Here is a 27,221-nt window from a genome sequence, read left to right as displayed (position 1 = left end):
GTCTTATACTGAAATTTCATTTATCTTACTAGAAAATCATCTAATCATCTAAAAATAAAGGAGAAAGACCTTTAAGGGCAGAGGCATATGGGGGGCCACCGGGTTCGATCGCCGGTGGCCGGATAGTTCAGTTGGTAGAACACTTGACTGGAGATAAAGGAGGCTCTGGTTCGAATCCCGGTCTAGTCCGTCGCATCTTTCCCTTTTCCGGTTACAGAAAGAATCATGGACGTTTATAGTTTATTTTACGTTATTTTACAGTTTACAACAAAATTAACTCGAGATACGATATACAGTGTATCATATATTAAAATCATTTTCAAGTTCTTCGACCTATAAATACAGATAACATGCCCTTATGTTAATACACCCCAAGTTCGCTGCATTTTTTAACAAATAAAAGGTATATGGAAGGAAGTTATTGATGACATCATCTGTTGTGATTACGTAGCAGAAGTCTGAACTTGTAACATCTGATCAACAAGTGAATAGGTTGTATTGGACACCATTGTTGACTGTGAACGCTTCTGTCTCCCTGGAATCTTCGTATTATGTTGACTCCATTTTCGTTTTAGTAGTGAATGAACCTAGATAAGAAAAACGTCATTCTATTAGATGACTTTTTACAAACAGCGTTGAAAGTATAAGAAATAATTAAATATATTCTTAGATTTAAATATATTTAAATACATGCTAAAACTTTCTTGTGCAGCTCAATAAAAATTCTAACTTCATTTCTAGCACGGATATAAATTTATTTTTTAAATAAAATCTCAGATAATTAAGAATATGCAAAATGTTTATTCACCACATTAGCAGGGGAACACTTCTTAATATAAAACAAATAATCGGCATTACTGAGATATGCATTTCAAAATGCCAATAACTTGTAGCATAACATTAAATAGGATGGATAATTAAATAAACACAACTTTAATTAGTACGGGAAGAAGTGGTGTTACAATATAAACACTCCATTGATAAAACATTGATCAACATGGCCGTGAGTTAATGGGTCAGTGTGACAAAAACGCTTGATGACGACATCACATACGTGTGTTAGTGAATCACTGTGACAAAGACGCTTCACTAAGACATCACTGTGTGAATGAACATATTATTCACCTGCGCGTTTTGATAATAACCGACTCATTCGAAATGTACTAATGGTCGAGAGTTGATACGAGTTCTTTAACTTACGCACCTCTCCATTGCAGAAACAGTACATTATGGATACGAACGCACCCTGAAAAGAGAAATATGAACAGTATATTATGGATAGGAAAGCACCCTGAAAAGAAGGAAGGTTAAATAAATAGTTGTTAAATTTCATCTATAAAGCATGATTTTGTTATAATTCATCAAGTAGATGAACGCATTTCAGATGAAATTTTGTGGAGCTAGAAACTAAGTGTGCCTCGCAGAAGTTTTTTTTTCCCCAGAAAACAATTTATGTAAACCATGTGAGTTTTCGTTGTTTTGATATACACTCATGTTAATATAAACTTAAGAGATTTATTTGTGTTCTGTCTTTTATTTCATTAGTTTTAATATTTGAAAAACTAAAAGAATTCAACTTTAAATTTCCCTGGTTTATCAAAAGTATATATTACTTTTGTCAAAATGGTTGGGTTAAGAATTCAAGAATTCCTGAGAACTTGTTTGTAAATTAATATTTATTAAAATCTTGTTCTATTTCTAAAGTTTTTTGGGGAGAGAAAAGTACTTCTGTAATATTGTACATAGATGGATAATAACTGATATATTTCCCGTATACATGCATGCATACATTTAAATAGATGTATTTTTTATTCTATCGTTTAAATATATATTTTGTTCAGAGATATTGTACCTGCAATGGAACGAATATAGCCAAGCCATACTGGTAAACAACATAAAGTGTAGATTCCTTATCCTCTGGGCGCTTGATAAAAATTAGGAATTGTAATCCTAGCAAAGGAATCAAAATGGCCGTAGCCCGTACTGCTTTCCTGTGAAGGTAAATTTCATACATGAATAAATAAGACAAGTCCCTATGAAGTAATTCTTATTGTATCCAGTGATTGCTGTAATTTAGCCTGACCCATTTTGAAATTTAAATGAAGGTCAACATCAATAATCGATAACTAAAAAAAATGTCATGTTTCTATTTGGATATTAATTTGCAAATAATACGTTTTTTCCCCTCAAATTACATGTAATAAGGTCATCAAACTGCATAATAATTCACTTAATGTCCCCTTTTTAAAGAGACCCGAGGCGTTTATTTTTGATATTTTGTCTTTTTGACGATAAAAGACCTACAAGTATATTTCCTATCTCTAAATATACGCAAAGTAATTAATCATTCCAATTTAATGTGAATGATTAACTTTCTAATGCGGCCAAAGACTTTAAAGTATTAATTTGGAACATTGATATTTTGTGATGAAAGGCAATGAATGACTACTTATAGTTACATTAAAACCAAGATAATGAAACTATAAATCTTTTAAAGTGACGTCATTCGATTTCATTTAACCTTTGTCATGATATACATGGTATGTATTGATTTTCAAATTTTAAAATCAAAAATATCTAGATTTTTCTTGATATTGCCATTCAAGCAGTCATTAAATTGCCATACCAGGAAGAAGATATAAAATGTTGTCTAATTAACATTCTAAGATTGATTAAAAGCTTATAGATTTATAAAGGCATCCGTCCATTTGCGTAACACAATTCGAATTATATTACACTTTTTGCGATGTTAGAAGACATTTATAGTTCATCTTCCTTTTTTCGAAAATAAATCTATTGTGTAACAAGGCATTTTCAGACCTTTCCTCCGTATTTATAACAATCAGTATCAAAATTATGTCGTATTCCTCTACATTAAAACTTTCGCAATTTTGAAAGGAGGCTATTTTTAGCCATGTACATGTCTATATATCTATGTTCATCTATTTTTTGGTCAACCCTTTGGTCTTTCAGCGATATTTGTCAAATTCTTTAAAACATTTCGACGAAAGTTTAAGATATGTGTACATAGGAATGAGGACAGAATTTTTAATAGTATGAGAAAGGGCTGAAAGAGATAGATTCAGGAATTCAGTTTGTGTTTCATCCAACTGATCGCAATATATCTTTTTAAAATGTAATCAAAATAATCTTACTAACGTTTTACCTGATGTTTCAGTTTTCAAGAGCGAGTGAAGGAGTCAAGGGATATTCAATTTTATCTTATTTTATTCATTCCTTTATTCATATATTCATTTACATTTTGTATTCATTTTGAATCTGTGAATTGTGTACCTGTATATTCCACACTGTAATTTCAAAAAAGAGAGATAGATCTTGCATTCCTTATGTAGAATATTGAGAGAAACACCTTCATAAACTTTGAAATAATAAAAGCCTTCTATGAGAAAGAACTACATGATAGCTAAAAAGTGTGTTTTCAATGTTAAGTTTTTCACAAACCGTGTCTGTGCAGCTTCCGGTATTTGTCTCAGCTTTGTTATAAGTAAACGCATTATGTTCACAACAAAAATCACATTTATCTGAAAAATATAGATAAACAGATTTAAATTCAAATTGACCTAGATATTTTGTAATAGGAACAATGTAGATAATCAAATAGTAAACTACATTTTGATGTTAGAAAGTAACCTAATTTGTACTTCGATATTATTCAACTTTTTCTAATCATTAATTATTGTTTTCAAAATAAAATGTGAAAAGAAAATTCCATCTTCGTCAAAAAATAGGAATAAATCCGTCTACATATCCGAGAAAAAAAAAAAGAATATTGAGAAAAATACAAATTAATTACCGACATGGAGAGTACTACCGGAGCATATATGATCCAGAGAAAACTACTCTCACCACTCCAACATCTGAGAAAACACAAAACTAAATCATTAAATAATCAATGTCTTTTCTTAAGAAGAGAAGATATTATACTCTTCCATCCATCTCATATTATATATAGATCTTATGATAAATAAAGATTGAAATTAATTGTATTTGTTCCATTCATTCAATAGCGTGTGGTTATTTTTACGCTTAAATGGATTTTGGTCTAATATTTAGAGGCATAGACAATTGCAGACCTATAACTCAAATGTTTTTTTTTTAGGATTTGCATTCATACGGATATTAGTTAATGCTTACACCAAATTCATGTTGAGTCGTAAGAATTCTGGTTTTGTGTTAGAAATACATACGCTATTGTGTTGTCATTCAAGGAGGTTCTGACAGCTGCATAAATGATTGTTAAAGGAATAGGGACACCTTTTAAAAAGCAAAACAAAGAAAATGTAAATATTTTTCTATTACAATTTTTGTCTTTTTTAAAGGGAGTTTGTTCTTGGAATACCATTTGCCTGTCAAACGTACAGGTAATTTATAATTCACTCTTATGGTTCATGACTAATCCAATTTTCCCGGAAAGCTTAATTAAAAAAAAATTGAGCATTACATTTTATAGCATGATTATGTCTTTTATATACCTACACCAACCAATCACTAGACACGCAATAATAACAGATTTTCCGGATGTGAATGCGCTCATCATAACTGTGTGAAGATATAGTCCTTCACAGAACATCCAGGCAAAGTTGCAGACGATTGCATATTGCGTGACAACATGAAGAACTTGACACCAGTCCTGAAAGAAGGAAAAGTTGTCTTTATTATATCATTGATGATGTAAGCAGTGACCTTATATTTTACAACAGCAAATTTAACATTCACAAAGCAAAGTCTCCATGCACGTTTTAATTTTTATGTTCTCCAGTGTAATTTTTCTTTGCGCATACTCAGCAATGTCCAATTACACAAGACGTCATGGTATATTTTAAGAGTCACACAAACACCAGATTTGACCGTTTGATATATGCAAATGTCATTTATTGTGCATGTATGAATGACGACAGATAATTAAAAGATAAATTAGATAAAGGGGAGATCACTCCTATTGTTAAAACATGAATATAACTGGTATTATAACGTTAATCGTTGTTTTTAATTGGATTTTCCTCAGCCTTTTTTGAAGAAAAATGAGAATAGGTTTTGTGTTCTGTTGGTTGTTAAATATCCCTCTCGAGAATTTTTCACTCATATGGAGACGCCACCACTTGTCGGTGGAGAGCTTCTAATTCAGACCTATACTTGGCACTCAAGGCCATTGAGCAGTAATGGATCTTTTTCTTGCCAGCATCTATTGTGATGCGGGACCTCGGTTTATACAGTCTCATCCGAAGGACATGGAGAGTCCTTCGGTGGAGACCCCACGTCCCACAGTGGGATTCGAACCCCTGACGTAAGGATCAACTCCTTATTTTGCGACTCTAGAGCAAACGCTCTACCCCTGCACCACACGGGCTTCTGTGTTCTGTATTTGAATTATTAATTCAAGAAATACAGCAAGATAACTGCCAAAGGAACCCCCATTACAGTACTTTGCGAATTAATTTAACAAACTAGAATTTCGGGGAAAAGCATCACAAATAAACAAAAGAAGTGAAATTACTTACCGGATTGTGAAGGACGACATCCTCCGAGAAATTAATAACAGATAGATATACCACATAAAACAGATCTGTTATCAGATAGGAAATAAACAAATTCTTATGTATGGTGATTCTGTCACATCGTAGCTGTCTGCAAACAAAGAAAAAGATTTGTGAATTTCATTGAAATATCGCAATCGTTATAATTGCACTCAAAACCAAATTGTTTGTAAATTCATATTAGAGTAGGAGAAATTAAAAATTCTTATTAAAAGAAGACAGCTGAGGGTACATCCTATACTACTGATATTTATCAGCGGTCAATGTTGCCAATTACATTGGAGAACAATTTTTGCGATTTTTATGCTCCGTAATCGAAGATTCTGCCTGTTTGTTTGTCTGTTTATCAGTTTGTCCGCAAAACTAAATTAACCTTCTCCATTTAACTTTTGACTGGTTGGGGCCAGGGCTTTTGAATTTCACATGTGTGTTCCTTATGAGATGACCTTTTTGGGTGGGTACCAACAAATTTGACTTTTTGACCTAGACCTTGGAGTTTGACCTACTTTTGCACAATTTTACCAAACTTAAACCTTCACTATACCTTTTGGTTCTAGGGCTTTCATACTTCGCGTGTGTATTTCTTGTGACAAGACCTTTCTTTGAAAACCACCATGACGTTTTGACCATGACCTTTGTGTTTAACCTACTGTTGAAAAGCTTTATCGTTGGCCATAAATGAGCCAAAACTTTCATATTTCACAGGTGTTGTCATGGATTATCCGCGAGTTTATGTAGCGTTAACTTTGTTGTGACGTCATAATACTTTACGTTACTATAGATAATAACAAGTCTCAAATAAACCACTATACGATCAAGACGTCTTTCATTTCATTTCACAACATTTTGATGCCGTGACCGACGGAATTCTACGTAGTACATACAATGGAAGGAAGACTAAAAGCTATACGAGCCGGCAACAGATCAGCAGTTACAAAGCTATTTGGACGGTTTTTGGACTTGAAGGAAAATCCAGCCAGTGAAGAAATTACCGAGGAAATCAACATAATTAGAAAGTCTCTCGCGCTGAAAAGGCAGACCCTACAAGAATTGAATGACCGCATATTGGATACCCTATCTGAAGAGGACATCGAAACAGAAATCGCAAATACAGATGAGTACATGTATGAATTAGACTGTAAAATTAGGCAAACTGAAAAATTTACAGAAAAAATTCCATGTAAAACTTTGAATGCCAATGCTGAGTGTTTTACACCCGCCACAGAAATTTATGATAATAACGTTAACACGTCAGCTACAATTAACTCAAGTGAAACGGCTTGTGAGAATATTTTGAACAATTATCCTGCCTCTGATCTCAATGCACAAAGTAGCCAGGAAAATGTTTTGTCATTAACATCCCAACACGCCACGAATAATCACCGATTACCAAAGTTAGATCTTCCGCATTTTTACGGAGATGTATTAGAATGGAATACATTCTGGGATTCTTACGAATCAACGATTCATTGCAATCATACTTTAACGCCAATTCAAAAGTTTAGCTATCTCAAAGCTCAATTACGCGACACAGCAGCACAAACAATAGCAGGATTTGCGCTTACAAATGCTAATTACGAAACGGCAATAGACTTGCTCAAAGAACGATTTGGTCAGCCACAGAAAATTATTAACGCTCATATGAGAGCACTCATCGAACTTCCTGCCCCCAGAAATGATGCCATTAGTTTAAGAAATTATGGAGATTTCTTGGAATCTCATGTCAGGAGCTTAGAGTTTCTAGGGCACCAAAATGTTGTGGAATGAAATGAAAGACGTCTTAATCGTATAGTGGTTTATTTGAGACTTGTTATTATCTATAGAAACGTAAAGTATTATGACGTCACAACAAAGTTAACGTTACATAAACTCGCGGATAATCCATGACAGGTGTATTGCTTGTGACAAGACCTATTCGTGTGGGTACCAACATTTTTTAACTTGACCTTGAACTTAGAGTTCGACCTTCTTTTGAAAAACTTAAACGTTGGCCATAACTTTTGAATAGTTAGTAGTAGGGCTTTACTATTTCAAATATGTATTCCTTGTGAAGACCTTACATAGGATACCAAATTTTTGACATCTTGACCTTGGAGGTTGACTTTCTTTTAAAAATGTTAACCTTGACTTAACCTTTGAATCATAGTTGGTGCTAGGGCTTCCATATATCACATGTGTGTTCTATTTGACAAGACCTTTCTTTAGGTAACAACATTTTTATCTCTTGACCTTGACCTTTGAGTTTGACTTCCTTTGAGAATTTTTTAACCCTGGTCGTAGCTGTCCGAAGTCTGCATCAGTGTTTCATTTGCTTTTCCTATTTTATCCTTCTAACCCTTAGATATAGCTTGCTAGGACTCATACTGAAGTCATTTTTCAATTGAGACTCTAGAATCTATTACTTTAAGTTGCAAAATGCCAAAATACAGATATTTAGCAACACTTACCTGAATTTGAAAAATATAACTAGAGAGATTGAAATCAGGACAAACGAGAGACAGAACAAAGCTATTGTGACGTAAATATGAATGACGTCGTTCTCCAGCTCCTGTGAAGGTAATTACAAGTTTTATTATTAAATAAACAAGTAATTTATAGACGTATTTGGTTAATTGTGTTGCAATTTAACTCCCATAAACTATATTTTAAAACATAATGATATTATATAAGAACTTTCAAACCAGTCCATTATTCATAAAATTAACTGATAAAGGATTTTGAATTAAAAAGTAATGCAATGATTCAAGAATAAGTGCTAGGAGTGATTGTAGTTTTAATTTATTTAAGGAATGAATTTAATAGCTATCCAATTTAAAAAAGCGTAAACTGTTTCAACCAGCTTATACAGTATAAATTGGTTAGCTATTAATTTCATTCCTTATAATTTAATTTTCATTCATTTAGTGTAAGACAAAAAATGATTATCCTTAAAAATGACTTCAATTTGTACAAAATTTGAATGTAACGTCAGGCTGATCGTTACATTTTTGACGCATGTCATTGTGACGTTGGCAACCAAAGAGCTAGGTTCATTTTATGCATAAAATGGCCCTGTCCTTATGTCAATTAATTGACTATCACTCTCTTTCCCATTTCATGTATCAAAATAAAGTAGAGACTTAGTGCTTTCATTTCCTATAACAAAATTTCTTTTTGATAATCCAGGTATTGGAAAACAGAAAACATGCGTATTTGACTACCTTCAGCAAAGAATTCAAATATGAGCACAGCCCACGATCCAAAAATAATAAAATAAAATAAAAAAAAAATGTTTTGTGATCTTCAGAAACAGATATTTCATAATGTTATTGCATATTTTGGATCAGGGGTTGTGCTCTATATGAAATATAGAAAAAATATTTCAACTTTTGGCCATTTTTAAGGAAATTTACAGGATATGGGGAAAATGACGCATTTATGACGTCATAATGCATTGACTAGAGAGAAAATTACTTCATGTTCCATAGTTTCCATAGATACACGGTCACCAAGGGTATAAATACTGCATTTTCAACAAAAACTGAGCAGTTTCGATTTTCACAAATTCTCAGGGCCAAAAAAAGGCCCTAAGTGGCTTTTGCTCTTTATACGATACAAAGTGTTTTTTTTTTATCCAGTTAAATATCTCGTTACAACCAGAACTAAAATATTAAGTTAAAATATCAATTTACACACCTTTACGGCATTTTCGTAGTTTCTACATCTGGAATAGTCAGCGTATTCTCTTCCCGTGTTAGGGTTGACGTACCACGTTCCGTTGTCAGTGCAGTCAAAAAAGACTTTTTCTGAAATTGTGAAACTATTAGTAAGTATTCAGCATTGCATATGAGTAGTTCTGACTGAAAGACATCTTACTGAATTTTTACATTTTCTATAGTCCTTGTGTATATGACAATAATAACGAAATTGGCATTCTATTTCCGTTGACAGAAGTTGGTCACGTGATCAGACTTTCTTAAGAATGGAAAGCAAACTGCACAAGACATTTGGAAGGTCTAGGCTGTGACGACAAATGACATCGTACATGTACATTATGTTGCATTTCTATAACAAAGTCTAAATAGTGCATTTTTTTTAAAATTTGTAACACAAATAAAATATAAATCTAAAAAATAAAATATCATTTTTAGAGTTTCATTGGGATGCGACATGTAGTTGGTACGTAATCAGATCTACTATATTGTCCTTCAGGCGTTATAGGATTTGATCATGTGACAAATTTCATATCATATTTCAATGAAACTCTAAAAATTATATCTTATTTCTTAATTAGAGTATTTTCCTACTGGACCGTATTAATTCGAACATTTTGATCTCTAGCAAAAAAACTGTATATTAATTTTTTGGAACAATATCTCGCTAAGATAATTTTTTTTTTGTCTTAAGTGCACTCTTTGCTTTCAATTTGACCTATTTTTTCCAAACAATTGCGTGTGTATGATATAACTTTGTTTTCTCCTTCAATTTGTTATTTGACAGTTGTTATTTAGCTTTCCAAGTCGATAAAAGGGTGATAATATATGTGATATCTGATAAATAGTTTGTAAACATCTACTTTCAGTAGAATGATAATCATACTTGATTTCCGATTGGATTGTATAATCAGATTAAATATGATAGTTTTCATTAAGTGGGCAGTTCTCATAACTTCATGCTATGAGAGTAGAACAGTTTCAGCTTATCAAATAAATTCATGATAAAAACCCTCTTCTTTCCTTCAAGTTTTATGTAAGAGAAAGTTCTGCGATTAAATCAAGATTTGTGGATGCATGATTAGGAATGCATGTTGGCATCCCCCAATGAATGTTTCTATTCAAGTTTTATTTCTTGTTTACAACTCTATGAATGAATTGACCAATTATCCAATATAAGAGATTAAATCACGTGTGTTACGCACGCATAAGGTTTATATAGCATGTTATCTTTCACATGTTTATTTCAGATTCGCACGCCATTTTAAAGCTGATTATACAGAGAAATGAAATTTGTAACATATCAAAGAAAAAAAGAAAATGATGTCTATTTACAACATTTCAACACGGTAATAAATTATACAATGACGTCTATACCTATCAAACTTCTTGTCACCTGTAATAGCATCATTTTCGATGCTATCTTGTCATCTGTAATAGCAACATTATGGATACTTTCTTGTTACCTGTACTAGCAACATTTTAGATACTAGCTTGTCACCTGTAATAGCAATATTTTGGATGCTAGCTTGTCACCTGTAATAGCAATATTTTGGATGCTAGCTTGTCATCTGTAATAGCAACATATTGAATACTATATCTTGTTGCCTATGATAGCAATATTTTGGATGCTAGCCTGTCGCCTGCAGTCGCAACATTTTGGATGCTAGCCTTTCGCCTGTAGTAGCAACATTTTGGATGCTAGTTTGTCGGGTGTAACAGCAGCATTTGGATACTAGTTTGTCGCCTATCATAGCAACATTTTGGATGGTAGCTTGTCGCCTGTAATAACAACATTTGAATACTTTTTATGATGTTTTTTTAATAGCAATACCGGTGCTAGGTATCCATTTCCTTCCTATCACCTTCAGATGTCATGGTCAAGTTGACAGTAGTGCTTGTATTTCATTCTTTGACAAGCAGTATTCATTACTAATAATCAAACAATCTTTCATCCTGGTTCAAAAAGATTCTTTGCTAAATAGGTCAAACGTCATGATCTACGTCATGTTGTCAGGAATCATTGCGCCTTATGAAAGATAATGAGATCGGTGTGACACATTTTTAGCATTAAACATTAATTTCCTAGCCTTCTGCCCTCTTACGATATAGTTACATTACATGTATATGTCTATACTGTACAAGAATTTAACAAAAATAATAATTTAAGACAGTTGCATTATATCTTTTTATATTGGATATAATTCATTCGTGCTAAGACGTCGCGCAGATGATTAGGGGGTTATGAAATGTTTGGTAAAGAATTTTTGGTAATACTAAAGTGATAAATAAAATGTGCAAACCAAGAAGTTGACAAAAGAATAAGCAATCATTTGGAGATAATGGTAGAGTCGTTTTGATGTCTATGATTTTGATACTATGACACAAATAAGCGTATTACGATATTTTACGGTACGTATAGACGTGGGCCCTATTATGTTTTTAATTAAATGTACATCTTGTTACAGATGAAATTTTTTTTTTTGAAATGTGCAAATAAATATAATTTTATATTAAAAAATTGGAAAAAGAATAATCTTTTTTTAAGAGGACGTTTAGTCTAATTTTTTACGTATTCAATTTTTAATGTTTTCGCGTCTACGAAATTAAAGGTACGCAATATCGTCGAAAATGGATTTCTTGCACACTTGCCATTTTTAAGGGTAATACAAACCTGTCACCAGCACAAAAAATACTGATAAAAGAATGGAAAGAATAAATTGAATTAAAAGAAGACGAGATAATTTTTAAAAATGCTTCTCGTAAAAAAGTCAACATTGTTGAATCGGGTGTTGAGTATTTAAAACGTATTAGAAAACATTCTAAATTCATATTGAAATATGATGCTAAATGCGATGAAAACGACACCAGTGAATTGGATGACAATAGAAGTTGTCAAACTATAATTAAAGTCAACCGGTACAATTTATGCATCTACATTTTGATCCAATTATTCACAATATGAAAGATATAATGCATATTCCAACACTAAGACATCAACCTTTAGCGTTTGAATGACGCTATTTTGACCGTTCGAAATGAGCCCAAATTCTGTGCGCGACGTCTGAAATATCAAAGCATTTTTGATTTGTTAAGAGAAAAAGATAAAGGAATCACGTTTATTTCAGGTCAAAAATCTGTCAATGTTTCCATTTAAGTAACGTAAGTAATTTATAGTTAAAAATAGAGCAATTTTATGTGTTTGAAGATTAACTTACGTGATTTATGAAATCCGGGGATCTCGGGACACGGCAATGACGCCTTCGTTCCTGCTTCTGTGTAATTCCAACAGCCCAGAAAATCGTCATGTTTTGGAAAACAATATAATTTACCTTCAAAAGATGAAAGCATTGAGTTTTTTAAAAGTAATCTACCAATACTTGTACGTATTTTTTTTATATATAAAAGATTCTGTGTCGGTAACATGTGGCAATGTTAAAATTTTCAAGCTGATTTTTTTTGGTACAAAATGTTTGATGCGAAATTCAGAGGAACTGAAATTTATTATTTAAACCAGATGTATTTGTGAAACACTGATGCCCCCGTATAGCAGCGCAAGGCCAAGGTTGAAGTTTTTCAAATGTAGGTTATACAACAACGTCAAAAGATAAAAAATGTAGGTACCAAAAGAAAGGTCTGTCACAAGAAATACACATGCTAATTATGAATACCCTAGCACCAACCATTCAGAAAATGGGGGGGGGGGGTCAAAAGTAGATAATCCTCCAAGGTCATGAAGTCAAAAATATCGGTATTAAAGGAAAGGTCGTGTCACAAGCAGTACGAACATGTTAGTGAAATATGAAACCCCTAGCACCATCCGTTAGAGCCAAGATTAAAGTTTCTTTTTTTTTTATTATAAATGTAGGTCAAACTCAAAAGTCAAAGTCAGAGGTCAGTTATGTTGGTACCCTAATGAAGGTCTTTTCACAAGAAATACAAATGTGATATATGAAATCCCTATCACCAAACGTTCAAAAGTTAAAGTCATTGTTAAAGTTTTTAGATTTAAAATCCATGATCTGAGGGTCAAAATTTGAATATGATTATAATTCGAGCTCTTCTGTATGTTTGTTTGGTTTTCTCCCTCTCTCTCTTTTATATAGTTTTGTTTGTTTGTTTTTATTGCTATGTTTGTTTGTTCGTTCGTTTGTTTGTTTGTATTTTATTATTTTATTAATTACTTAAGTTGTTTTATCTTTTGTATTTCATTTTAAAAAAGATTGGATTTACATAATGACATCTTTTCAATTATTGTTTTTTATCATGGGATGAGAATATTGATACATCATGCATGAAAGAAGTTATTTTTGAAAACTTTTCCCACTACATTCACATGCATGCATGTATAAAATCATATTCATATAAGTAGTATTTTTTCTAATTAACATAAAATTCAGCCTGGTTAATATTCAATGGAGAGAACTAAGGGAAAAAATATAATCATTAAAGTGTCATAGGTAGCAAATTAAAACTTTGCAAGCCATGCACCTGTATTGTATTAATACCATTGAAATTGTTTGACAGAACTTTTAGCTAAAACATCGTTCTTTTTTTATTTCAAGGGAGTGATGTTCTTTAATCAAGTTTAACGTATTAGAGGAGAATTTAAAAACAATATTACATGCACGATGACTATTTATGAAACTATTTAATTGGCAAACGAATCTTATAAAACGTAATAGAGATCAAGTTTTCCAGATTTAATCAACTCGCGTGATGGAATGTCTTATCCAACACAGGAAATGTGAGAAATGTAGATTTTAGTGAACCACTTTCGCTAACCTATCTAAACTACATCAATTTATTTACAAATAACCTGAAACATTTCGTACATGTAAGCATTAATTTTTATCTATCTCGTTCTGAAACCTTAGTCATGTTAAGGCTGCTGAAAAGGGAAAAGTGACAGATTTTTTTTTTTCATTTATTTTTTTCAAAGAAATGTTATCTCTAAAAAACTGATGGTGGGTCTTGTAATCAAATATAAAATGTCAGATTTTTCTTGAGCAATAAGTTTTAGAAAAATGTTATTTGAAAAATTTACCCCAAAAAAGTACATATGAATTTTTAAAGTGTTTATTCTAACTCCTGACCGATTTATGAAAGATAATGCTTTCAAGACCAAGGAATCCTTTGCTTTAATTGAATAACAGTGTGCAGCAAGTGAATGACTGTAGGATAGATAGAGGGGTAATTACATCAAAATTCAACCCAGCATGAAGACTCCATCTGGACGAATGGAGGTTATGGGGCTCATTCTTTAATGTTGTAAGCAATTACATGGAAAAAATACTTCACAATGAGACAATAGATTGAGCGTGGAGGTAGGCAGGTGCAAAGGTTTCAGACTCTTTTCCGTTACTTTACATTTCTACCTTAAAACAATGGTTGTTTGTTAATAATCTAATTGATAAACTAGCATTCCAAAAGACAGCTAACATTTACATGTATAAGTTTCTTCTGAAATGAAGCCTTGTTTTAATTTAGATACTTTTTTAATTCCTTTTTTTTTTTTTTTTTTTTTTTTTTTTTTTTTTTTTGCTGCATTGTTTTAGTTGAATAGGTCTTCATATATTATGCAGGCTTGGGCATTATACAAAATTTTTAATGTTTGTGCCGCAGTGAGAGGATAAATAGACTTCCAATCATTTGGTCGCCTCGCCATCTAGACGGTTAATTTACGAAAAACTCACTATGCTCTTGTCACATGGGTGTCCTGATCCCGTCTCTGGTGTTTTTAGGCCTCCGTGTTTTTGCCTAATTCACGATTTGATAATTGAGGATTGATGAGATCGATTACTGTTACTTATACTCAACTTTTTTTTATTTATCAACTTTACATCAAGAACAGAATGTTTGGGATTTTCCTTTTATATATATCACTGAAATCTTTGAAAACAATTTCCATTCGCAATCTCCTTTCATTTAAAAAGTACAAAATTTATGTAATTTCTGTACAAAGAAGCACTGTTATAAAAATGCTTTAAGAATAATCAGATATTTAAAAAGAATATCTAAATGATGTATTATTTCATCGTGAATGAACAAATTAGATGGGGGATAAGATATTGATAGAAATTAAAGAAAAAATGTGCAATCACCATTCTGACGAAACCCTTTTGTTTCTGATTAAGATTTCAATTCATGATTAAAAAATTTTATAAAAATAACCCTACAAGTTTAATACGGGGTTTCAAGTTCAGTACAGGTGTGAATTTGAAACAGTAAATATAAATTATTCTAACTGAAAATTTAGTGATATTCCTTCTTTAAAAGACTGTCCAGATAAGCAAGACCTCAATGTTGCATTGATTTTAATTTTCTTAGGAAAAAAAAAGGTCAAAGGTCATTTTCAAAGTTAGCAATTAAACTCTAAATAAGAGAGACAACATCTAAGTTTTGATAATTGGTTATCTTTTGTTAGGAATTCTGAGAGAACTGATTATAGAATTGCTTGTGTGGTATGTTCCCCTTTGATTTTATTTCTCTAATAGAGAAAACACCAGCTGTTATCACAATAAGGATTAGTAAGAAATTATAACAGAAGAGAAGTTACGGTAGCTTGACAGAAGCAGTGAATTATGATAGATTAATAAGAGACGTCAGCTTTTATTACAAGGCAGTCGGTACGTTTTAAAAAGACTATATAGCGGTATGAATAGAGAGCAAAGACGCTCAGTGAATGTAAACTTCGGCGTCAAATGTTTGATACGATCATTTAAAGTAGTTTATTGATTTAGAATGTGCTGACTGAAAGATGGAAAGGTTTTATATTAAATGATTTTTTTGTTTTTGGATACATTAACAAAAGTTAAACCTGAAGGAAAGCCAAACCCCTTTTCAACAATACATGGCTACTTCAAGATACATTTTACTAGGTTGCCAAGTTAATTGTTCAGTACATGTTCTTTTTTATGTATCCTAGAAAAAAAAAATAACAGTATTAATATATGTATATCTATATTTTATTGTATAATTTTAAGTGTACTATTTCATTATTTCTAACAGAGATCTTTTTAAAGAAATTAAGCAATTTAGATAATTCTTGACGTTTACAAATCCACCTCACACAGTAAGTATCTTATACAAGAGAGTGTACATTGGAATTTTGGCCAACTCGTTTCCTCTCGAATCTCTTCTTTTTGAATCATTAAAGCTGGTTTCGGACGATTAAGAAAATCTAAAATAATAGCGCTATCAGTGAACAAGAAAGAATTTCTTTCGTTTATAAGTATTTTTTTTTATAAAAGGAGAATGCCTTTCTAATTGAATCAGTTATTCCAAAAAAAAACAAAAAAAACTGCCGGATGTTATACAGCATAAAGAAAAGAAACTTCACGACTAGTTAGGAGCAAATACTCAATAGATGGTACATCGTATAGTTCATACAATACACCAATGACTCTCATGATTTCATTTATAAATAAGCAAACGATTAACTTTCTGTAAATGAGTGTCAATTTCTTGTTTAAGATATTGCCTGTATCAGAAAAAGCAATGTCTGACTAAGTAATTCTTTCCGTTTATCAAACTCCAAAGGATTAAAATTGGTTATATTCGTACAAATATGAAGAGTACGCCTTTTTTACACGGAAATACTACAATGTACCTAACGCCAGTTTTGCTTTGTTTTATCATTATAAAGCCAAAAATTGATTAAATATATCATAATAGATATATTTTATTTACTGTAAACATCAGATATTGATGTTTCTTTTACAGACAAGGTTTTGGTTAGAATCATAGATTGGTATACGAGAAAGTTCAAAGACATCAAATGAATAAAATTTCATCACTAGGGAAGCGTGATAAGTTATTCTCAAAAGCACGGACTTGATGCTTTAATTAAGGCATATGTAATTAATCATAAGAAAATAAATATAGTTCATTAACCGCTGAATTCGGATTATAATCGATTTTTCTGTAAACTGTTTATCACTGGTAGGTAAGTAAATGATTTATGGTTTCTGATATCCATGAGTCAATTCATTCTGGTCTTCTCCTGACCCTAGAGAAGAGATTATATAAGTGTCGATTTCTTATTCAGATCTGTCTACATCAGGCTGCTTGACGCATTCTCTGTTTTGTTAGGCTTTGTGATAGTCTTTTTCAGCCTTTTTCTTGGTATTGGTGTACATTCTCAATGATTTTCTATCTATTTTCTTACTGTCCAATGTTGTTGAATCGGTTAATAATACAGTTAGGATTATTTGATCACGTTTCTTTACGACATACATGTACTCGTAAGTAATTCCCAAAAAACCCTCCATGCAAAGACATTTTACACAAAATTCATATAATCATAAAATCGGTCAAGTTCAACATTTTTGGCATTTTTGCCTCAAAATACTATATTTGATTAATGATAATGGTACGGAAGGTCAATATCTTTTTTAAAAACAAAATGATATCAAATGATAAAAAGACGTTAAATCTAAATTAAAAATTGTTCCAGTCAATGCAATGTACAGTGCAGCTGATAACGGAAAATACCTTTGAGGCAAAATTGAGTTGAACTACAACTGTAAATGTATACAAAGTGCATTATCATGATACTCCGACGTTGAATAAAACAGACTGTTTTGAAAGAATACATATCTTAGTTGATAATCATTCAAATGAAATGTTTAAAATATATATTAAAGAGGAAACTTACCATCAGGTGGCGCTGGTTTTGATATGACCTCTTCATAGCACATTTGGGCCGAAATTGCATGAATTTGTTTAAAGATTTCATTCTCAAATAACACACTTTTCTTTTCCATTCTGGTTTTTCAGTCTGATAAATATGTTTCAATCCTCGGATGTAGAATTCACACAAAATCCATTGGCTGTCTTATAAGTGTTGTAAATATAATTTTCACTACGTTAAGTATCCTTTTCTCCTTATGCCCTTAAATTAAATCACACTGTTTCATTCTAACGTTTTGTTCTAAGATGTCCGTTTGTATTCTTCAAAAGCTACATATATTTCTACACTTAGAATAAATAAACTTTAGTTCAAGCATTGTGCTAAATTTATTTCAGTTTTCAAAAAATCGAACAACTATAGCTCACTAGCTGTATTGTTGCCGTTTTGTTTAGTGAGCGATGGTAGGTCTTGGATTTATAAGTAATGACAGCTTCCTGCCTGAGTTTGCCTGAACAACACTTAGTCTAGTATATTCCATAACGGCTAAGATGCTTAATTTGGTGAAGTCAGACACCTTCCGGCTACCATTTCTTTTTGCTTCAGTTGCTTTGAGCTATAGTTTTTGGTTGTGTCTTTTGATTCCAGCTACAATTAATTTTTTTTCTGACTACACGGTGTTTTTGTTAAATTGTCGTTTTGTGAAGGGGTTTCTTTTGTTTTCTTTTGGCTGTTTTCGGCTAAATAATCAAATCGTTGTTTTTCCTGTCTACAGGGTTTTTTTTTTTAAATTCTGTTGTTTCCCTATAATATGTTGTTGATCTTGTTATTTCTGCTATAACATGTTGTTGATGTTGTTGTTTCCTGCTATAAAATGTTGTTGATTTTGTTGTTTCCTGCTATAAAATGTTGTTGTTTTTGTTGTTTCCTGCTATAATATGTTGTTGATTTTTTGTTGTTTCCTGCTTTAATATGCTGTTGATTTTGTTGTTTCCTGCTATAATATGTCGTAAATTGATTTTGTTGTTTCCTGTTGTAATATGTTTTTGATCTTGTTTTTTGTTTCCTGCTGTAATATGCTGTTGATTTTGTTGTTTCCTGCTACAGTTTGTTTTCGCCTGTGTTGCTGTCTGTTGTATTGGTAGACTTTGCCGTTTCGATGTGATCTCATTCTAAAATGAAATTTTACACTTAGTAAAACATGATTAAAGTGTAAATTAAATGTAAACTGAATTTTCTCTTTATAATATTTTTTATCAAACGTTTTTCTCTTTACCAGGTGGATATCAACCATGTTATATTTTTTTTTTATATTCAACAGTTGTAATGTTGTGAATCAAGGCTCTGGGATGAAAAAAAAAAGAACTCGTTCGCTAAAAATGATATCCAACCTCAAAACCTGGGAGATCCTTTAAATAGATGTATACCGATAAGATTGAAAGCTGTTTAGCCAATATAAATTCTAGAAGGCTATATAATGACAAATAACTTATGTATGATCTGCTAGAAAACAATCTCCATTGCATCCGGTATATAGAATAGAATAGAATAGAATATTTATTCAACCAATTTGGGCCCACAGTGGAGCATAAAGATGAACAATGTCCGAAATCATAGTCATAAAAACAATAAACAGAACAAAACAAACAATTGTATATTGAACAGAGAGTTAGCTGTCAACTTTTATGATGCATAAAATGTATACAAATAGTATATGTACAATGACTGTAATATTCCTATATTGTACTATGTTGTTTTCTCATATTAAAATTTTCATTTAAATGTTGGCATAATAAAACAATAAACTCAGAATCTTCATTTGACATAATCCATGTAAACAGGTCCACATTATTAAGCAGTATTAAATTTGGAAAAGTTTTGAAGATTTTGTTTAAAAACTCTCCTCTAGAATCATTATACAATGAACATTCTAGCAAAAAATGTATTTCATCCTCAGTTGGACTTGAAGTACAGTAACGACAGACTCTTTCACTCCTGGGAAGAATTTCATTTTTACCACATTTATTAAGTATCCTTTCATACCTACCCGTCTCTACCCTTAAGCAATGATTACTTATTCTGAATTTTGTGAGAATTACCCGATCGTCCCGGTTTTTCATATTCAAGTATTTTTCAAAATTGAATGACCTTTTATACTTAAAATATGTACCTAATTTACCAAATCCTTCTAAGTAATTGGTACGGATATCTTTCCAAGAGTTTAAAAAATTATTATGTAATTGCTTTTTAATGTACAATTTAAATTTGTTTTCACTTAATTTTTTGCAAAGGGACAAATCAATATGTAGTTTTTCACTGTAGAATAATATACTGGAGTACCAATCACTGTTGATGGTGTTTGACTTGCACTCATTGAAAGCTGCCTCCAGTAAATTAGATGATGTATGTTCTAGTCTATACCAGTACATGAAAATTTGCTTTAACATATCTATATATAATGGATACCTTCCCAGTTCAGAATAGATTCCTACGTTTGTACAAGTTTTAGATACCCCCATAATATATTTACAGAATTTCATATTGAGTTTTTCAACTTCCCAGTCTTTTAATATATCAAAAAGAGGGACATTTTTTTTTTTTGGAGTAACATTAATAATGCTCCAGTTCTCACAGCCATACAAAGCTATAGGTTTAATACAGTGATCAAATATATGTAAAAATGTTTTTATAGAGGGATTAGCATTTTTTATATCTCTATAAAATTTGAAGCATGCCCTTATGCTTTTTTGATACAATTGTTTTTTTGCTTCAATAAACTTTCCATTGTTTTCAAGAGTTTTCCCCCAGATATTTATAGTGTTTTACACATTCTATAATATCATTACCCAGATGGAATGCTTCCTTTAGTAATTTACCCGAGTTGTTAAAAATTATTACTTTTGTTTTTTTAATGTTTACTTCTAGACACCACTCACTACAGTAATCATGAAGGAGATTGAGTTTATGTTGAAGATCTGATTTCGTATTGGATATTAAAACTAGGTCATCTGCATACAGAAGACATGAAATCTTTTCTTTATCTAGAGTAACAGGGACAGAATTATCATCCAAAATACTTGGGAAGTCATTTATAAAGAGTTTAAATAAACTTGGGCTAAGGACATCACCTTGTCTAACTCCAACCCTGGATGTGAAAAAATCTGTTATTTTATCATTTACTTTCACACATAATCTATCATTCTTATACATAGATTTTAAAATTCTGTAAAAATACCCACTGATATCATTTGATTGCAAGTTATACATAATGCCAACATGAATAACTTTATCAAATGCCTTTCGAAAATCAACAAAACAGGCATATAGTTTCTTATCACCAGTCTTGAGATATTTGTTGATTAAACATTTCAGCACAAATATATGATCCGAAGTGCGAGATTTCTTGGAGAAACCTATCTGTGATTTATGAATGATATCATTCGTCAGCAAAAAATTGTCAAGTCTGCTGTTCAATATTAAGTTAAATAATTTTCCAATACTATTATTAATAGCTATGCCTCTATAATTTTCTGGCTTGTTTGGATCCTCAGATTTGAATAGAGGACAAATAAAACTTTCTGACCATTTTGAAGGATACTCTCCAGATGTAAACACAGCATTAAATAGTTTCAACAAGCAAGGATTGATAAAGTGTTGTGATGCTTTAAGCATTTCATTTGAAATATTGTCTAATCCAGGTGTTTTTTTCAACTTAAGTTTAGAAAATGCTTCTTGTTATTCTGTGTTTGTAATTTTTTTTATCTATCATGGAAAAACTGCAATTATTATGTTCCATTACTTTTAGCTTTTCCTCTAAAGTATCTAATTTTTGCTGCATATTATTTGAAATAGAAGTAAGATCTGAAAAATATTGGAACCAAGTATCACCCTCGATGCAGTTTTGATCACCTCTTTTTTCATTCCGCAACTGGTTCACTAGGGACCAGTACTCTTTAGGATTATTAGACTCTAATTCATCAAGCTGGTTTAAAATGCTTTGTTTAAATTCTCTTCTCTTTTTTTTCCTTAGTTTTGAATATTGTTTGTTTAATTTGAAAAAGGAACCTCGTACATTTGGATCTTTAGGGAAATGAGACAGAGTTAATACTTTATTTTGAACCAGTTTTTTCATTTTTAATAGGTCTTGATCAAACCATTTCTTGTTTTCCATTTTTAACTTCTTCTTTTTCTTTAGTGAAGCTATACGAACTTTATCATAAATCATATGAACTTTATTTGTGGCATTATTTATTCCAAAATTGTCTAAAGAGATTTCTTCATCTAAGAACTGTCTCATTTCCTTTTGTATTACAGGGTGTGCAAAAGTCTCTTGAAAATATAATGCATTATTTGCATTCCATACATATCTCAAAGGAAAATCATGTAATCTAGACTCATTATTCATACATTCATTATCAAAAGATGCTAAAATCTTAAAAGAGAGTTTACAGTGGCAATCAGAAAAATTTGCTTTAAACTCTGATACACCCATATAAAGAATATCATGAAATAAACTTTGTGAGACAAGCACATAATCAACTACACTACATCCATTAGACTTAAGACAGGTAAAATTGCCTGAACTATCACCAAAGCACCTTCCGTTCAAAATACGTATTTGGTTACTTATGCAAAATTCTAATAAATCTTTGCCTCTAAGATCAACAACATTATCTTGGCTAACTCTCTGTTCAATCACAACATCAATATTATAGTTATTATTGTGAACTGGGATGTGAAGGATACTGTCTCCTGCTATATAGTCTGCATCTGATCCTGTTCTGGCATTAAAATCACCAGTTAGAATGATATCTCCTAAATTCTTATATTTCTCTAAAATGTTATTTTCCAGTAATTCTAATAAGTCAGTATTACTTTTTGGTGCATAATATACAACGCATAGATATATATCTCTCTTAAAATTAAAGTAATCCCTACACAATTTTATCCACTGGTATTCTGAAGTGCCATCATTAAGGATCTTAATTCCCTTTTTAATGCTTTTACGTACCAAAATGCCAAGACCTCCGAAATATCGATTGTTTCTTGACTTTCGACGACAAAAAGGATAGTAATTAAATTCTTCAAATTTGATGTTATGTTCATAACCCACATGTGTTTCTGTTAAGGGAACTAAGTCAAAGTTATTAAATTCTGCTAAAAACTCTTTATCTAAGGTCTTGTCATAATGTTCAGATAAAAGTCCCCCAACATTCCAACTACAAATGTTTAAACTGGTTCTCATGTGAACTGTATAATGCAGATTGTGGGAACAGTTATCAGTAATAATGAAGCAGTATATATGTATATACTAATTCTAAGAGAGTAATTGAAATTATTAATATAATAAAATATACAACCGATGGGATGTTCTAATAATAACCTTAATGTTATACAGTAAAGAATAACTTGCAACCAGTTGGTTGATATTATATGATTATGTGTAATTTTGTACAATGACAACAATATTGTATGGTGTTAATAACAAGTGTAAACAGAGTATCACTATTGACTCTAATAATTGGTTGGACAAATATTCAAATATTCTGTACAAACTATTACAGCTAAACAGTTAACTATAAACGAAAGTGACTAGATTTACAAACTTGAATACACAAGTAAACTACTTTTAAACAATGAAAAAGTTAAAGTGACTAGACTTGAAGATTTAGCAAATAGTACAATTTGCTGGAATAGAAAATAATCTAGTCTTACACTCGGGACTTAGTAGTTCTGAGTTACCAACGAAACTTGAAATCATATCCACGTCGACGGTCACCTCCCCGACCCTTATACACGTAGTACCCTCTTCCTTGGTGCTGTTTAAGGCGATGGGATAAATTCAAAGCTGTGTCAATTGAGCTGCGGATATTGGATGCGAGCACTGCAGTGCTTTGATGGGAAAGATGGTAGCCATCCTTTGCAACAATGTATCTTGGAATTACTTCTCCCTTGTACGCCATGTTGCTATTGTCACAAAAGATAACAAGACTATCATCCTTCAGCTTCTGTTTCAGCAGGGCAGTGACTATCTGTCCTCTGGTATTATAGTCATCTGAGTCTTTCCTTGGAGTTGGGAGTGAGATTACAATTTTTGTAACTGGCAATTGGTCATGAATTAAATTGCAGATACCTGACATCTCTTCTACACATACATTGGGAGTTTTATTTCTTAAATCATTTGTCAATGAGTGTAATGCAATAAGATCTGGAGTTTCTGCTAAATTTCTGATTTCTTTTTCAGTGTCTTCTAAAGTGTAGGCAGTTATTTTGTTCACACTATACTGGTATGAAAGCTTGTCAGGGTGTATTCCTTTTATATTAGAAGTCCCAATCAAAGTGACATGGGGTTTTCCATGGCTTTGACGAGTTGTTTTTGTTTTTGATGCTGACCGGAAATCCCCGCTGTTATCGTCACGGCAATTATGTAACTTTAAGCTCACAATTTCTTCATCTTTCTTGTCAAGTTGTGTCTTCATTGCTGCAATTTTTGTCTCTAATGTATCTATCTGGGCAGATCTATCTGCCATGACATCTGAGGTCTTTTGTAGGTCTTCTGTGTATATCCTCATTTTCTCTGAAAATGTGTCATTCTGGTGTTGCAGGAATGAACATTTTGCTTCTAGGTTGGATTTTAATACCTCTTTTTCAAGTGTTGACATGTGATTTAAACTGTTCATTTTTGTTTTGAGTTCTGTGTTTTCTTTTTCAAGTTTTGTTGTCTTATTCATAAGTTCATCAAATTTATTCAGTAGTTGTGTGAAATTCGCTTCATTGGCTTGCATGCTTTGATTATGTAGTTTTTGCATTGTTTCTAGCTTTGTTGTTAATATTGCTGAGTGTTGATTAAATATCCTTTCGATAGCACCTATGAAATGGCTTTCCATTCTTGACATGAATGTCATCACTTGGGTTTCTGCTTGCTCTCTGGGTGTAATACTCTGGCATTCTACTAGATCACTTTGTTCTGTATTACAACTAGCATCCACTTTCTGTGTTACAACATCGTGTCTTATGTCTATGATATTGTTGTCGGAGACCCCTTGTTCTTTTGTTTCTTCAGTATCGGTCTGTTCTAAAAGTGTGTCATTCATTTCACTCCCTTGACTACTATTATCATCACATTCATGAACTTCTGCATCATCCACGACTGATGATTCTTGAATTTCATTCAAGTTCTGTGCCATCTGATTTAGGGAAGCAAAGTATTTGTCCTTAAATTGAACACATTTTATTCCTTGAATAACTACGGAACCTGATTGGTAGAAGTTTATTTTCACGGAGTTATTGTCTGAGCCTTCATAGTCAAAAAATACTTTGATAACACAACAAATATCACTAGTCGTCACCGTTGTTTTTTTCTCATTGAAGAATTCAAGTACTGCCTTTTTCCATGCCGGTATTATTTCACGAGCTATATGAAATGTAACGTTATTAGTCTTACCATCCCACTGAGGGTGTTCTTTTGGGACAGTTTCTTGTTCATCTAGATCTATCTCTGACCCTACAATGTATTCATTGTATTTGGCCGGAGCCGTGCCCCGGTTCGTACGAGCTCGCGGCATCATGTGACCTGCCACTGCACAGAAAAATGTTAGATCTTTTTTATTGCCTGACGCCACGTGCGTCAGGCAGTATAAGGATTAATATTTCAGGGATCCGAAACTAAGCGATCATTCTTAATGAACTAGATTTTGTGCAAGCTGATTTACATCGGAATTTGTTACCTGCATTTAAACAAATACAGTGTGCAGAAAAAAGAATCACATAACTGATGCAAAATGATGATGTGTTTAATTCCTTCAATTTTTTTGCATGCACATGTTTATTCTTTGCGATTCTTTGTACAGACATGTCCGTGTAACATTTTTTCTGCGTTTCTAAACTACTGGATCAGTCCATTTGGCTTCTATGAAAGGGGTGACACAATCATTTCGCACCAAATGTCACATGTAAATTATCTTCGCGCCTTTTTCTCGGGTTGTTCTATTGAATGGGTGTGATAACTTCTATGGAAAGAAATAAAGTTTATTCTTTTAACATGATTCTTAAGCTCCAGATTTTTTTATTAACAGTAAATTTTATCTCATTTTTTTAGAGAACACATTGTATATGGACAGGCAACACTAAAGCAATGGATTTGCTGATTATTCTTACTATTTATCCAATAAGTGGACTAGTCTAATCATAAACAAACTCCGGCCCTCCACCTAGTAAATGGGACATCCCTTCTTGATTCAGTCTGTTTTCCACCTAGCCTTTTTTTCAATATTACATATATTAATAATGTACGTTACAAGGTTAGGTTTTTAAAAATGCTTAGAAAGTCATGACGCGAGTAGCATCTTATTTCATGCTTTGTGATGAACAAGGGTTAATACAGTGACAATAGTGTAGTCAGTAGCCGTAGCGGAATGGGCTTCACTCCCGTAATGTTCTAAGTAAAGAATCGGCAAAATGAAGAAGACATAATGATCTGTACTGGTTTTCATTTCATAAAAAAGCACGCTATTATAAATATGAGAAAGGTCCTGAAATCGATTGAAAAGAAAAACTAAACAATTTCAAAACTGTATATAAAGATGTATTAATTTTTAAACTCATTTATAATACATGTATATGGTAAGACCATCATCGTGTGAGTTTTGTCCGGGGGGGGGGGGGGGTTATTAGTATCTTGTTTTGCGCTAGTTATAAAGTGTACAGGTCATTTACTTGGATTTCTAGAGCAGCATTGAAGCATTTTTGTCTCAAACACTTCAAGACAACTTTCTCAGTTAAAACTGTTCATAATTTACTTCGTCGTCGAGAACGACGGAAAACAGACCAGTTTATAAATAGAGGCCGTCATCACTTACCAGGGAGTGTGCATGAAGAAGCGCGCCCTCTAGTAAGAGAGTACATGTAATATGAATTTCTTTAAAAAGAATCATCTAACTATTTTTTCCTCAGAATTATCAGTGGCGGATCCAGGAATTTCATAACGGGAGGGCGCAGTAGAAGGCAGGGGGTCTGGGGGGCTGTATTGAAACCCCAGTGGGTCCAGGGCAAAGCCCTGATGGGGGTTCGGGGGCGAAGCCCCCGGAAGCTGTCGAATTCTTACAAATAAGAGGTGTTTTTTCCTTGATTTTAGGATAATGAACATGTAAGTTCTACATACAAAAAATTCAAACGGGGGGGGGGGGGGGGGGCACGCCCGGCGCGCCGATGCTGGATCTGCCATTGATTATAATCTACGCTAGCGCACTTGCAGTTTCATCCCAAGGTAACTAGTCAGCCCGTGGGCTAACTAATAAATGACCAAATAGTGGCATATCTTAGATATTCGTTAATCTGTAGTAT

The 27,221-nt window shown here is 32.3% G+C and overlaps 2 protein-coding genes across 3 annotated transcripts; both read right to left on the bottom strand.

The window, feature by feature from the left end:
* Positions 1-239: 239 nt before the first annotated feature.
* LOC133202082 (calcitonin receptor-like) lies at positions 240-18,318 on the bottom strand. 2 transcript variants are annotated; one of them, XM_061337864.1, is made up of 12 exons: positions 17,907-18,318; positions 12,466-12,579; positions 9,231-9,340; positions 8,003-8,103; positions 5,520-5,646; positions 4,498-4,651; positions 4,209-4,275; positions 3,815-3,878; positions 3,463-3,542; positions 1,853-1,991; positions 1,205-1,246; positions 240-587 (listed from the first exon to the last, which is right to left on the bottom strand). In XM_061337864.1, exons 1-12 carry the CDS (start codon positions 18,013-18,015, stop codon positions 444-446), a joined length of 1,251 nt encoding a protein of 416 aa, XP_061193848.1. In that variant the 5' UTR covers positions 18,016-18,318; the 3' UTR covers positions 240-443. The 2 variants fall into 2 exon arrangements, with proteins under 2 accessions (XP_061193848.1, XP_061193849.1); XM_061337865.1 differs by having other exon boundaries at positions 450-587; positions 1,126-1,246.
* Positions 18,319-23,617: 5,299 nt separating this feature from the next.
* On the bottom strand, positions 23,618-25,444 carry LOC133201934 (uncharacterized). The gene has a single exon (XM_061337723.1). The coding sequence runs from the start codon at positions 25,442-25,444 to the stop codon at positions 23,618-23,620; it is 1,827 nt and encodes a 608-aa protein (XP_061193707.1).
* Between the last annotated feature and the right edge of the window lie 1,777 nt (positions 25,445-27,221).

Source organism: Saccostrea echinata, unplaced genomic scaffold (assembly GCF_033153115.1).
Source record: "Saccostrea echinata isolate AGI-Se365-2 ecotype Australia unplaced genomic scaffold, CSIRO_AGI_Sech_v1 ptg000046l, whole genome shotgun sequence".
Taxonomy (NCBI): domain Eukaryota; kingdom Metazoa; phylum Mollusca; class Bivalvia; order Ostreida; family Ostreidae; genus Saccostrea; species Saccostrea echinata.
Note: the sequence above shows the minus strand (reverse complement) of the source record. Positions and strands in the feature narration are given on the sequence as shown.

What these genes read in the sequence shown, in the direction of transcription:
- LOC133201934 (XM_061337723.1), bottom strand. Translation starts at nt 25,444, where the DNA reads ATGCCGCGAGCTCGTACGAACCGGGGCACGGCTCCGGCCAAATACAAT.
- LOC133202082 (XM_061337864.1), bottom strand. Translation starts at nt 18,015, where the DNA reads ATGGAAAAGAAAAGTGTGTTATTTGAGAATGAAATCTTTAAACAAATT. An exon ending in AAAACCAGCGCCACCTGATG is followed by an intron (nt 12,580 to 17,906) that starts GTAAGTTTCCTC and finishes CATCTTTTGAAG; the next exon opens with GTAAATTATATTGTTTTCCA. An exon ending in ATGTCGTCCTTCACAATCCG is followed by an intron (nt 4,652 to 5,519) that starts GTAAGTAATTTC and finishes TCCTTCTTTCAG; the next exon opens with GACTGGTGTCAAGTTCTTCA.